The 13,806-nt window shown below is 37.1% G+C and overlaps 1 protein-coding gene across 2 annotated transcripts in view; it reads left to right on the plus strand.

Annotated features, from left to right (window-relative positions):
• The window catches only part of ntn1b (netrin 1b), a 189,346-nt gene that overhangs the window by 136,835 nt on the left and 38,705 nt on the right, over positions 1–13,806 (plus strand). For both annotated transcript variants that reach the window (XM_062036393.1, XM_062036392.1), the window contains exon 3: positions 6,882–7,031. In XM_062036393.1, coding sequence (XP_061892377.1) covers positions 6,882–7,031 — 150 coding nt within the window. The remainder of the gene's footprint in view (positions 1–6,881; positions 7,032–13,806) is intronic.

Here is a 13,806-nt window from a genome sequence, read left to right on the forward strand (position 1 = left end):
TACATGAACAACTTCACCCCTCATCAGGCACAGTGTAAACATGACTCTTGGACAACCACATTATACACGTTTATTTTCCCTGTTTCCTCAAATGACTGGAACTCTTTAACGCTGCTCAATTATTTTCTCTTACAAAACGTTTTATTGCGCCATCCCCACTCTCCGCCGCGACTGTAAATAGTCTATAACAGTGTTTTTCAACCACTGTGCCGCGGCACACCAGTGTGCCGTGAGATATTGTTTGGTGTGCCAAGGAAAATTATGCAACTTCACATAATTGGTCCTTTTGCAAATCAATAATTATAATCTGCAAGTAATGTGCCGTTGCTTGGTGTCTGTGCTGTGTAGAACTCGGCAGGGTAACCACGTAATACTCCATGTCAGTAGGTGGCAGCAGGTAGTTAATGTCATGTCTGTTCATGTTTTTGTTTTGGTCATGCGTCATGTCTGTTCATGTTTTTGTTTTGGCCATGTGTTTGTTTTTTGGACTCTTTTTAGTTCCTGGTTGCACTTCCTTGTTTGGTTTGGTTTCCATGGTCACCCATTAGTTTTCACCTGTCATGTCACGCACCTGTTCACCTGTCTTGTCACGCACCTGTTTTCACTGATCACGTCACTATTTAAATCTGTCTGTTTCTGTTGTTCGTCCTGGCGTCCGCACTTATTCATCACCCTGATTCATGTCATGTTCACAGTTCTTTACCAAGTAAGTTTTTGTTTATTATTGCCACAGTTTGTGTTTTTGTTTTATTGTTCATAGTTTTTGCCATTGTGCAAGTTTTGTTTTCATAGTCGAAGTTGTTACCTCCGCTGTGAGCGCCTTTTGTTTGCTTCCTTTTTTTTGTAGTTTATTAGTGTCAAAATAAATCCTGTATTTAAATTTGCGCCTTGCCCGCGCCAATTTTCCTTTGCCTTCCGGAGAAGCAAAACCCAAGAACCCAGTCGTGACAGTTAATTGCTTTGTAAAAGTCGGAATGTGTCGGGTGAGACTAGGATGGTTTTTTGTGATCCCAATATGCAGACCACAGCGGGAGGCAGCGTGCAGGTAAAAAGTAGGGATGTCCGATAATATCGGCCTGCCGATATTATCGGCCGATAAATGCGTTAAAATGTAATATCGGTATCGTTTTTTTTAAAAATCTGTATCGTTTTTAAAATTTTTTTTATTTATTTATTAAATCAACATAAAAAACACAAGATACACTTACAATTAGTGCACCAACCCAAAAAACCTCAAAAATCAATATTCTGGTTCCTACATTATATATCAATACAGTCTGCAAGGGATACAGTCCGTAAGCACACATGATTGTGCGTGCTGCTGCTCCACTAATAGTACTAACCTTTAACAGTTAATTTTACTCATTTTCATTAATTACTAGTTTCTATGTAACTGTTTTTATATTGTTTTACTTTCTTTTTTATTCAAGAAAATGTTTTTAATTTAGTTGTCTTATTTTATTTTATTTTTTTAAAAGTACCTTATCTTCACCATACATGGTGAAGATAATTATCGGCCGATAAATGCATTAAAATGTAATATCGGTATAGTTTTTTTTTTTAATCTATCGTTTTTTTTTGTTTGTTTTTATTTTTTATTTTTTATTTATTAAATCAACATAAAAAACACAACATACACTTACAATTAGTGCACCAACCCAAAAAACCTCCCTCCCCCCATTTCTTTCTGTTATCAATATTCTGGTTCCTACATTATATATCAATACAGTCTGCAAGGGATGCAGTCCGTAAGCACACATGATTGTGCGTGCTGCTGCTCCACTAATAGTACTAACCTTTAACAGTTAATTTTACTCATTTTCATTAATTACTAGTTTCTATGTAACTGTTTTTATATTGTTTTACTTTCTTTTTTATTCAAGAAAATGTTTTTAATTTAGTTATCTCATTGTTTTTTTTTTTTTTAAAGTACCTTATCTTCACCATACATGGTTGTCCAAATTAGGCATAATGATGTGTTAATTCCACGACTGCATATATCGGTTGATATCGGTATCGGTAATTAAAGAGTTGGACAATATCGGGATATCGGATATCGGCAAAAAGACATTATCGGACATCCCTAGTAAAAAGTACGCAATGCTTAATGAAAAATGAACGAAAGGGAAAGGTAAAGGCAATGGCTATGCAAAGCGAAAGTGAAACAGAACTGGCTACAAATTAAACAGAAACAAAATGCTGGACGACAGCAAAAACTTACGGCGTCCACAAAGTGCATCCGTACATGACATGACAATCAACAATGTCCACACAAAGAAGGATTGCAACAACTTAAATAGTCTTGCTTGCTAACACAAAGCAGATGCGGGGAATAGCGCTCAAAGGAAGACATGAAGCTGCTACAGGAAAACACCAACAAAACAGGAAGGGCCACCAAAATAACAGCGCAAGACAAGAAGTAAAGCACCACACGCAGAAAAACACCAACAAACTCAAAATAAGGCACGACGACCTGGTGGAGTTTCATTTTTTCACGTTTTCTGTTGGTGGTGGTGCGCCTCTGTATTTTTTAATGAAAAAAAAAGTGCCTTGCCTCAAAAAAGGTTGTCTATAAATGTGTCCTCAAGCACGCCTATGAAGTGAAAACCATGTCAGGTGACTACCTCTTGAAGCTCATCAAGAGTGTGCAAAGCAGTCATCAAAGCAAAAGGTGGCTATTTTGAAGAAAGTACAATATAAAACATGTTTTCAGTTATTTCACCTTTTTTTTGTTAAGTACATAACTCCACATGTGTTCATTCATAGTTTTGATGATGTAAATAGTCACGAACATAAAGAAAACACATTGCATGAGGAGAAGGTGTGTCCGAACTCTTGGCCTGTACTGTATGTTTTTACCCCAAAAATGTTTGGAATGTGCTATAATATAATATCTGTTGCATTACTAGATAGATACAGTTGAAACGATATATAATTGCATGCAGTACACGTATTTTTTTTCTTGTCAAAATAAAAAAAGAAAGAAAGATAAACTACTTTATTGATGCATATTATTTCCAGGCTTTCACGGGCCATTCAAAATGATGTGGCGGGCCATGTCTGGCCCCCGGGCCTTGAGTTTGACACCTGTGCTCAAAATGATTGTAAATTATAGGCGTAATTCACACCCAAAAAATGCGACTTATATATGTTTGTTTCCTTCTTTATTGTGCATTTTCGTCCGGTGCGACTTATACTCCGAAAAATACGGTACACTTCTGTTAAAATGTAATAATCACTTATTCTTCTCTTCTTTGATACTTGACATTAGTTTTGGATGATACCACACATTTAGGTATGGATCCGATACCAAGTAGTTACAGGATCATACTAGGGCTGCAACAACTAATCGATTAAATCGATTAAAATCGATTATAAAAATAGTTGCCGATTAATTTAGTCATCGATTCGTTGGATCTATGCTATGCGCATGCGCAAAGGCTTTTTAAATTTTTTTTTTTTTTTTTTAAATTTAAATAAACCTTTATTTATAAACTGCAACATGTACAAACAGCTGAGAAACAATAATCAAAATAAGTATGGTGCCAGTATGCTGTTTTTTTCCCAATAAAATACTGGAAAGGATAGAAATGTAGTTTGTCTCTGTTATCCGACTATTAATCGATTAATCGAAGTAATAATCGTCAGATTAATCGATTATCAAATTAATCGTTAGTTGCAGCCCTAGATCATACATTGGTCATATTCAAAGTCCTCATGTGTCCAGGGACGTATTTACTGACTTTATGAACATAATATACATTTTTAAAAAAGGAAAAAAGATTTTGTGACGCTAAAAAATATTGATGTAATCATAGTAGTATCGACTAGATACGCTCCTGTACTTGGTATCATTACAGTGGATGTCAGGTGTAGATCCATCCATGACATTTGTTTACATTGTGACGGCGGTGAGCTATTGTATCCTCTTCCGGTGTGTAGTGAAGCATGTTTAGCTATTCCTCGTCCTCCAGTGATAAGGCTACTTGTAAGAAACTTACATTTATTTTTGGATTAGTGATTTAGAAGTAGCTAAAACACTGTGGATGGATGTTAGCCGCTAACTAGCTAGCCATGTCTTAAAGCCGCTCTTCCTGAGGGTGTTTCAGTGTTATAACTTCACCTTTATCTTGACTTTTTACACCAAAATGCATCATTCTTTAGAGCCGGTATAGTACCAAATATGATTCATTAGTACCGCGGTACTATACTTGTACCGGTATACCGTACAACCCTGGTGTGGACAAGGCTTTAGAATGCATTTATAAGAGAGACAAATGTGTTCTTGTCGCTCAAAAAAATTGTTAATTAGAGGCATAATTCCCCAAAAAAAATTTAAATTCCAGTTCGCCTTGTTTGGCAAAGTGTGAAATGTGTCCTCTTCCCAGCTCACCGCTGCAAATGACTTTGAAGTAGGGTCGTCCCGATACCAATATTTTGGTACCGGTACCAAAATGTATTTCGATACTTTTCTAAATAAAGGGGACCACAAAAAATGTCATTATTGTCTTCATTTGAACAATAAATGTTAGTGTACATGAAACATATGTTTATTATTGTCATTTAGTCCTTAAATAAAATAGTGAACATACTAGACAACTTGTCTTTTAGTAGTAAGTAAACAAACAAAGACTCCTAATTAGTCTGCTGACGTATGCAGTAACATATTGTGTCATTTATACACCTATTACTTTGTACACATTATGAGGGACAAACTGTAAAAATGGATTATTAATCTACTTGTTCATTTACTGTTAATATCTGCTTATTTTCTGTTTGAACATGTTCTATCTACACTTCTGTTAAAATGTAATAATCACTTATTCTTCTCTTCTTTGATACTTGACATTAGTTTTGGATGATACCACACATTTAGGTATGGATCCGATACCAAGTAGTTACAGGATCATACATTGGTCATATTCAAAGTCCTCATGTGTCCAGGGACGTATTTACTGACTTTAACATAATATACATTTTTAAAGAAGGAAAAAAGATTTTGTGACGCTAAAAAATTTCGATGTAATCATAGCAGTATCGACTAGATACGCTCCTGTACTTGGTATCATTACAGTGGATGTCAGGTGTAGATCCACCCATGGCATTTGTTTACATTGTGACGCCGGTGAGCTATTGTATCCTCTTACGGTGTGTAGTGAAGCATGTTTAGCTATTCCTCGTCCTCCAGTGATAATGCTACTTGTAAGAAACTTACTTTTATTTTTGGATTAGTGATTTAGAAGTAGCTAAAACACTGTGGATGGACGTTAGCCGCTAACTAGCTAGCCATGTCTTAAAGCCGCTCTTCCTGAGGGTGTTTCAGTGTTATAACTTCACCTTTATCTTTATTTTTTACACATAAATGCATCATTCTTTAGAAGCGGTATAGTACCATATATGATTCATTAGTACCGCGGTACTATAGTAGTACCGGTATACCGTACAACCCTAGTGTGGACAAGGCTTTAGAATGCATTTATAAGAAAGACATACCCGTATTTTCGGAGTATAAGTCGCTCCGGAGTATAAGTCGCACCGGACGAAAATGCATAATAAAGAAGGAAAAAAAACATATATAAGTCGCACTGGAGTATAAGTCGCATTTTTTGTGTAAATGTATTTGATAAAAGCCAACAGCAAGAATAGACATTTGAAAGGCAATTTAAAATGTCTAAAGAATAGTGAACAACAGGCTGAATAAGTGTACGTTATATGAGGCATAAATAACCAACTGGTATGTTAACGTAACATATTATGGTAAGAGTCATTCAAATAACTATAACATATAGAACATGCTATACGTTTACCAAACAATCTGTCACTCCTAATCGCTAAATCCCATGAAATCTTATACGTCTAGTCTCTTACGTCAATGAGCTAAATAATATTATTTGATACTTTACGCTAATGTGTTAATTTTAATTTCATTTAAATTTTTATTTATCTCCTTCATTGATGTGCATCTTTGATGGACAATTATAACACAATTATTCAGTTACACCGTTACACACCAATGCCTGAGAAGGAGCAGGATGAAGAAAAATCTTATATTTTCCTGCCCCTTTCAACATAATACATAGTCTTACTTAATGATATATAAACCAACAATTACATCCAAATATAACGAAAACAAAACAAAACAACAAAAAAACACACAAAAAAACACAAGTGCAAAACTTCATGAAGTACAAACCGAACAAAAGGTAATCATTTCACACATAAGTCGCTCCTGAGTATAAGTCGCACCCCCGAACCAAACTATGAAAAAAACTCTGACTTATAGTCCGAAAAATACGGTATGTGTTCTTGTCGCTCAAAAGGATTGTAAATTATAGGCATAATTCCCCCCCAAAAATTCAAAATTCCACTTCGCCTTGTTTGGCAAAGTGTGAAACGTGTCCTCTTCCCAGCTCACCGCTGCAAAAGACTTTGAAGTGTGTTCCACTCGACGTTTATTGGGAAACATTATTCAGGCAGTGTTTGCCAAGAAGCTTCGCATGGGAAAAGTCAATCCCGTCACAAAAGTCTGCTTAAAGACGTGCTGCAGCAGGCACACAAGAAGGAAGAAATAGTGAAATGCTAATAGGAATGGAGTTTCTCCTCTCCTACGGTCATTAAGGGTGTGGGGAAGCCGGGTAATAATGCGGTCTGTACGCTGGTGCGAGGCCCACTTCCTCATCTGTGATGTTACGGAAGGAAACGCCAGCCAACTCGAAAAGCGGGACTGATTCCTCACCCGGTCCGAGTGCTAAGATTACGTTTAATGTATGGAACATGTACAGTCAGCAGCTTGGAGACATGCGCTAGCAATTTGGAAGGTGATATTTGTGTAATAACGTCTGTTTCAAGTCCACCCGCTGACCTTCTCTCATGTGCTTCAGCGTGCGACTGCCATCCGGTCGGAGCCGCGGGGAAGACGTGCAACCAGACCACGGGCCAGTGCCCCTGCAAGGACGGAGTGGCGGGCATCACCTGTAACCGCTGTGCCAAGGGCTACCAGCAGAGTCGCTCCCCCATCGCCCCCTGCATCAGTAAGTCTGAGTGGAACTATGTCCTCGCATGCCAGGACCAATGTGACAATGGAGTGGCTGCATGACCACTTGAATAATAGAAGTATAAGGCGCCTTTCTGGCCACTAAAAACAATCAAATCAATTGGATAAAAACAACAAAGGTGGATAAGATTTACAGTGAATAAGCAGTCATGAATAGGTGTGTTTTGATTTAAAGAGGGATATTGAGTCTATATTAGGAAGGTCTGGTGGTAATGAGGTCCAAAGATGAGAGGCTAACAGGCCTCCAATTTGTACTTTTTAAGGTCAAGGCAAGTGTTGCTTTAAAGGAGGGCTCATGTTTTAGGGCACCAAGGCAAGTTAGAAGGGTACCAAGGCAAACATTATTCTCTTTCCAAGCAGTAACTCTATGTATATATATATATATATATATATATATATATATATATATATATATATATATATATATATATATATATATATATATATATATATATATATATATATATATATAAATATATGTATATACAGTGGTGGTCAAAAGTGTACATACAAACATGATGTCATGGTTGTCTTGAGTTTCCAATCATTTATACAACTCTTATTTTTTTGTGATGTAGTGATTGGAGCACATACTTGTTGCTCACAAAAAACATTCATGAAGTTTGCTTCTTTTATGAATTTATTATAGGTCTACTGAAAATATGCTGGGTCAAAAGTATACATACAGCAATGTTAAAGGCCTACTGAAAGCCACTACTAGCAACCATGCAGTCTGATAGTTTATATATCAATGATGAAATCTTAACATTGCAACACATGCCAATACGGAATACATTTTAAATTTCCCGGGGAACTTCCGGTTCAAAACGCCTTTGAGGATGACGTATGCGCGTGACATCAATCGTTGAAACGGAAGTATTCGGACTCCATTGAATCCAATACAAAATAGCTGTTTTCATTTAATTCTGGATGTATTCTGGACATCTGTGTTGGTGAATCTGTTGCAATTTGTTCATTGCATTATGGAGAAAGAAGCTGAGCAAGCAAAGAAGAAAGTTGTCGGTGCGAAGCAGAGTATTTTGCGAGGGAAGTCAGCAACACAACACAGTCGGTGTTTCTTTGTTTAAATAAAAACATTTCATTTCAGTAGGCCTTTAATATTTGCTTACATGTCCCTTGGCAAGTTTACCTGAAATAAGGTGCTTCTACGGTAAGCAACCGCCCCCATAGAAGAGGAAGCGCTTCTTCTTCTACTGTAAGCAACCGCCAAGGTGAGCACCCGCCCCCGTAGAAGAAGAAGCGCGCGGATATTACGTTCCATTTCATTTGTGTGTTTCTGTAAAGACCACAAAATGGCTCCTACTAAGAGACACGCGTACAAGGTTCCACTGACTTTTGATATTCCTGTGAACCGCACTGTGGATACAACGGGAACACGTACGGTGAATATCCGTTAGCTTGCCATGCTAACGGCCAGAAACTTCCACCCATGGTGATATTCAAAAGGAAGACCTTGCCAAAAGAGAACTTTCCAGCCGGCGTCATCATAAAAGCTAACTCGAAGGGATGGATGGATGAAGAAAAGATGAGCGAAGAGACCGGGTGACTTTTTCCACGCAGCTCCATCCCTGTTGATCTACGACTGCACGCGCGTCCACATCACAGATGGTGTCAAAAAACAAGCGAAGCACACCGAAGAAGAAGAATTTGAGGGATTTGTGGATGAGTAATAACTTCAGAAAGTGAGCTTTAAATGTTTATTTTGTGTGTTGTGTGACATTAACGTATGAGCAACGTTGAGTTATTGATGTTGCTATTGCTCTGCACTATTTTGAGTGTTACTATTTTTGTGATTGCACATTTGCACATTACATTTTGGGAGTGAACAGAGTTGTTAGAACGCTGGTTTGTAATATATTATTAAAGTTTGACTGACCTATCTGACTGTTTTTTTGACATTCCCTTTAGCGTAGCGTAGGTGCGGCTAATAACACGGGGCGGCTAATAGGTAAACAAAGTTTTGAAATATGCCATTCATTGAAGGTGCGGCAACACGGGGCGGCTTATGGTGCGGAAAATACGGTAATACTACCACCACCATGCTTGACGGTAGGTGTGGTGTTCCTGCGGTTAAAGGCCTCACCTTTTCTCCTCCAAACATATTGCTGGGTATTGTGGCCAAACAGCTCCATTTTTGTTCCATTTGACCACAGAACTTTCCTCCAGAAGGTCTTATCTTTGTCCATGTGATGTCAGATGAAACACATATGGAGCTGTTTGGCCACAATACCCAGCAATATGTTTGGAGGAGAAAAGGTGAGGCCTTTAATCCCAGGAACACCAAACCTACCGTCAAGCATGGTGGTGGTAGTATTATGCTCTGGGCCTGTTTTGCTGTCAATGGAACTGCTGCTTTAAATAGGACAATGAAAAAGGAGGATTACCTCAAAATTCTTCAGGACAAGCTAAAATCCTCAGCCCGGAGGTTGGGTCTTGGGCGCAGTTGGGTGTTCCAACAGGACAATGACCCCAAACACACCTCAAAAGTGGTAAAGGAATGGCTAAATCAGGCTAGAATGAAGGTTTTAGAATGGCCTTCCCAAAGTCCTGACTTAAACGTGTGGACAATGCTGAAGAAACAAGTCCATGTCAGAAAAGCAACACATTTAGCTGAACTGCACCAATTTTGTGGTCCAAAATTCCAGCAGAAGCTTGTGGATGGCTACCAAAAGCGCCTTATTGCAGGTAAACTTGCCAAGGGACATGTAAGCAAATATCAACATTGCTGTATGTATACTTTTGACTAGTAGACCCATAATAAATTCATAAAAGAAGCAAACTTCATGAATGTTTTTTGTGAGCAACAAGTATGTGCTCCAATCACTACATCACAAAATAATAAGAGTTGTAGAAATGATTGGAAACTCAAGACAGCCATGACATGATGTTCTTTACAAGTGTATGTAAACTTTTGATCACCACTGTATACATACAGCATATATATATATATATACAGTATATATATATATATATATATATATATATATATATATATATATATATATATATATATATATATATATATATATATATATATATATATATATATATATATATATATATATATATATATATATATATAAAAACTGTTTTTCTTTAATTCATTGTTAATATAAACTGTATAAGCTGTTTGTCATTTCATGATGCCTTCATCTCTATTTTTTTATTTTGATAGAGGGAGGTTTTTTTTTTTTTAAATTACTCATTTAAGTTATGTACATGTAGATGTAGATGTAGATGCTGTATCGGGACAGATCCATTAGGAGTTTGAGCAGAAATATGTCATATAGGAATTAACTATACACAATAAAACATTAACAATGTGCTATGTCACATTAATGTTTTTTTGAAGTAACACCTTTGTGACATGAAAAAAACACAAGTAATGTATAAAAAACCTTGTGTTTACTTTTTGGTATCAAAATAAAACACAAAGCAGTTTGGCTAATGAAGACGAAGTCTAATAAACAAGCTTTGTTCTTCTCTTGGTTCAGTACAACAGTTTGGCCAACAAAAATAAAGAGGAGTGACACCTCTCACATCGAATACACAATCCTCAAAGCCTGCGTTCAATTCGACGAGATGACAAAACCTTTTAGCTAGTATTGATGTTATTTGAACACTGATACAGTTTGCAGTCAAATAAAGGAGGAGTGAACATCCCAGTAAACAAAGTAAATACTTTATAAACAAGTTGTGACAACGTTCACGACACCTACTGCATGTTTCCTCACTTTGTTAAGTCTCAGTCACAGCAGCTGATGAACGCTGTATTGAGAAAATATAAGCAACATCAAATAGTTTTCTCCTTCGCTGTATAGTTTATGTGTGGGGACAATATTGTCCACACCTGTCTCCATCCAAACACAGCAGTGCGCTCTTAAACGCACGGCGGGAAGCGAGGTAAAATGACATTATGCCAAGCGCTTGGCTCCGTTTACTCCGCGTGGAAATCTCCGCAGCAAAGTCAGTGTAGTTAGTCCGCCATGGTTATCAAGCCAAACGACGCCAGTGCGCATGCGCCTGACTTTGCATTAAGAAATGACGGTTTTTCGGTAATTAAAAAATTAGATGATATTCCTAACCGTCTGTAATTGTTACATCCCTCGTCCATTAACAAGTAAAAAGTCAAGGGCGGTCACGGCATGTTCTTGCCGCAGATGTTGGTACATTTTTTTAGGGCTTACGACAAATGACGAGGGCGGTCGCGGCTTTTGCCGCAGTTGCCGTGGTTAAATTCGAACCTCATCAATTTTCTACCTTTCCATTACTTTTCAATCGGGGTTCAATTTGAGATCAGTCTCCTTTACATATTTTAGAAAACCACCCCCTACTTCAATCCCATTGTTAATTTCCCTTGATTTTTACATAGTCACGACAAAGAACACGATTAAAAACCAAGAATTCCTTGATTCCTCGTTTGAGCTTTGACATCTGCGCTCCATCAAGCTGAGAAGACAGGACAACACTGTTAGTCCATGTTGTTTTTAGATCATGTTCCATTATTCGGGTTGGAAAACACCCTGACTAAACAACATGTTAGCGCTCACCTAACTTGGCCTTATGTGCCTTCTGCGTGGTTAACGGTCTCACCATAAATCCACACATCGCTTCCAAAGGAATGATGGCTGATATATTTATTGGCGGTATCTGCTGGCTGCAGAGTCCAGACCCTGACTAATAAACACCAGTGTCACACAGAGACAGAAATTTCTGGGTTTTTTTATCGAAAAGCTCTCCTTATCGGGCTGGTATTAGAAAGATAACAGTTCTATCTTTAGAGCCGACAGGAAGGAACGAGTAGAAGAAGAGGTATTTGTTACCTCGCACTGTATGAAGATTAGGGATGATGTTTGATAAGAAATGATCGAGTTCGAGCCTATTATCGAATCCTCTTATCGAACCGATTCCTTATCGATTCTCTTATCGAATCCAGATAGGTTGTTGTATATGGAAAAAAACAATATTTAGTTTAACAAAAGCTCACTTTTATTTTATAAGAAAAAAATAAAATAAATAAATATTGACTGTAACCCCCCTAAAAAAATAAAAAAAAATAAATATTGACTGTTGTTACAAAGTATATTAAGTGGGATTTTTCAGAAAAACAAATATATACAGTAACACAAAAACAACCTGTCTCTGTGATCACTATAGGTGTATAAATAATAATATAGTGTTAAATAAAATCAGTCCCTTGGGCACAAAACTGAAAATAATACAGCTCTCCAAAAAGTGCACTTCTGCTGCTATTGGAACATACTAACTACACACACAGACAGACAGCTAACAAACAATCCAAGACGTCTAATAAAGTTCCAAAGCAGATTCATCCATTTAGGCTCTTTATTGTTGTTGATCTTGCTTTGTCTTTTCCTATCTTTACTTTTGTCTTGCACTGGACTGTTGTTGTTTTTTTTAAACTGAAATACACACAATGACAAATGTATAAGCTATGTGATTCAATTAACATACTGAAATGTAATACACAATGTGTAAATATTAGCTTCACACAAATATACAGTACTATCATCAAACAAATACTTCTGAGTGTTGAAACTATTTCGATGGTGGAAATACACAACTGGCAGCCATTTTAAGTCCTCAAATCATCCATTGAAACAGTGCACAAAAATCGTTTTTCAATAAACATCTTAGTTTTAAATTTAACCACTTTCCACCTTAATATTGAGTTACATAAACAAGTTAAACAGTTTACTTACAGACTTATCTTTTCCAAGGCTTGTAAGAGCTAACACAACTTCTCTACTTCTCAATTGTCTCATTAATTTAACTGACTCGCCAACCCGGAAGTGGCCAGACTAATGAGGCGTAGTATTTTCATATCGCCACAAGGTGTCAGTAAGAGTCTACAATCAAATGGGCATAACATTGCCCATTTGGGATTCGTTCCCAGGGATTCGAATAAAGAACTAACTCTTTTTCTTTACTATAGTGGTCTCGATAACGGGTACCGGTTCTCAAAAAGGGATTCGAGTCCGAGGACTCGGTTCTTTTCTTATCGAACAACCGGGAAAATCGGTTTCGAGCATCATCCCTAATGAAGATATCTATTGGTAGTGATATGATTGAGTGATAACTAGGGTTACAAAGGGGTGGAAAGTTTCCGGTAAATTTCCGGAAACTTTCTGGAAATTTACCACGGGAAGTTAAGCTCGGGAAGCTTGGAAATTTTGACAATTTTTTGATTATTCAAAGTTGGACACCGTCCATCTTATTCTGTAGAATCAGACGAGAAGCTTGTAAAACACTAATGCAATGCTACACACAGATATAAATAGTCAGCTAAACGATTGGAGTAGTCTTTAAAAATATTTTACTGATAGACAAATGATTAGAAATAGGCTAAATGAATAAATGAACAGTCAATCAGCATGCTAAATAAATCAAACTATAACCTACATTCTTGTATGACAACAGAATGGCTAGCAGAACAGAAGGAAACTACACCTTTTGATTTAGTATTTGCTAGTTGAACTTTACACATCACAAAAAAGGTCAATTCGGATCGCTAAAGTTGTTAGCATAAATGAATGACATTTAACATAGAGAAAATTTGCATCACGGCTAGCGGATAAATATTTTGGGTTCATTATGAGACTGGTGGTGGTACATAAACCTAACTAGCTAGAGATATTGGCCCCAAAATCATTGAACAAGTACAGGAACAGCTAGCTAGCTTGAGTGTAAGTCTGCTGGAGTAGTCTACA

This window comes from Entelurus aequoreus, linkage group LG25, assembly GCF_033978785.1.
Source record: "Entelurus aequoreus isolate RoL-2023_Sb linkage group LG25, RoL_Eaeq_v1.1, whole genome shotgun sequence".
NCBI lineage: Eukaryota > Metazoa > Chordata > Actinopteri > Syngnathiformes > Syngnathidae > Entelurus > Entelurus aequoreus.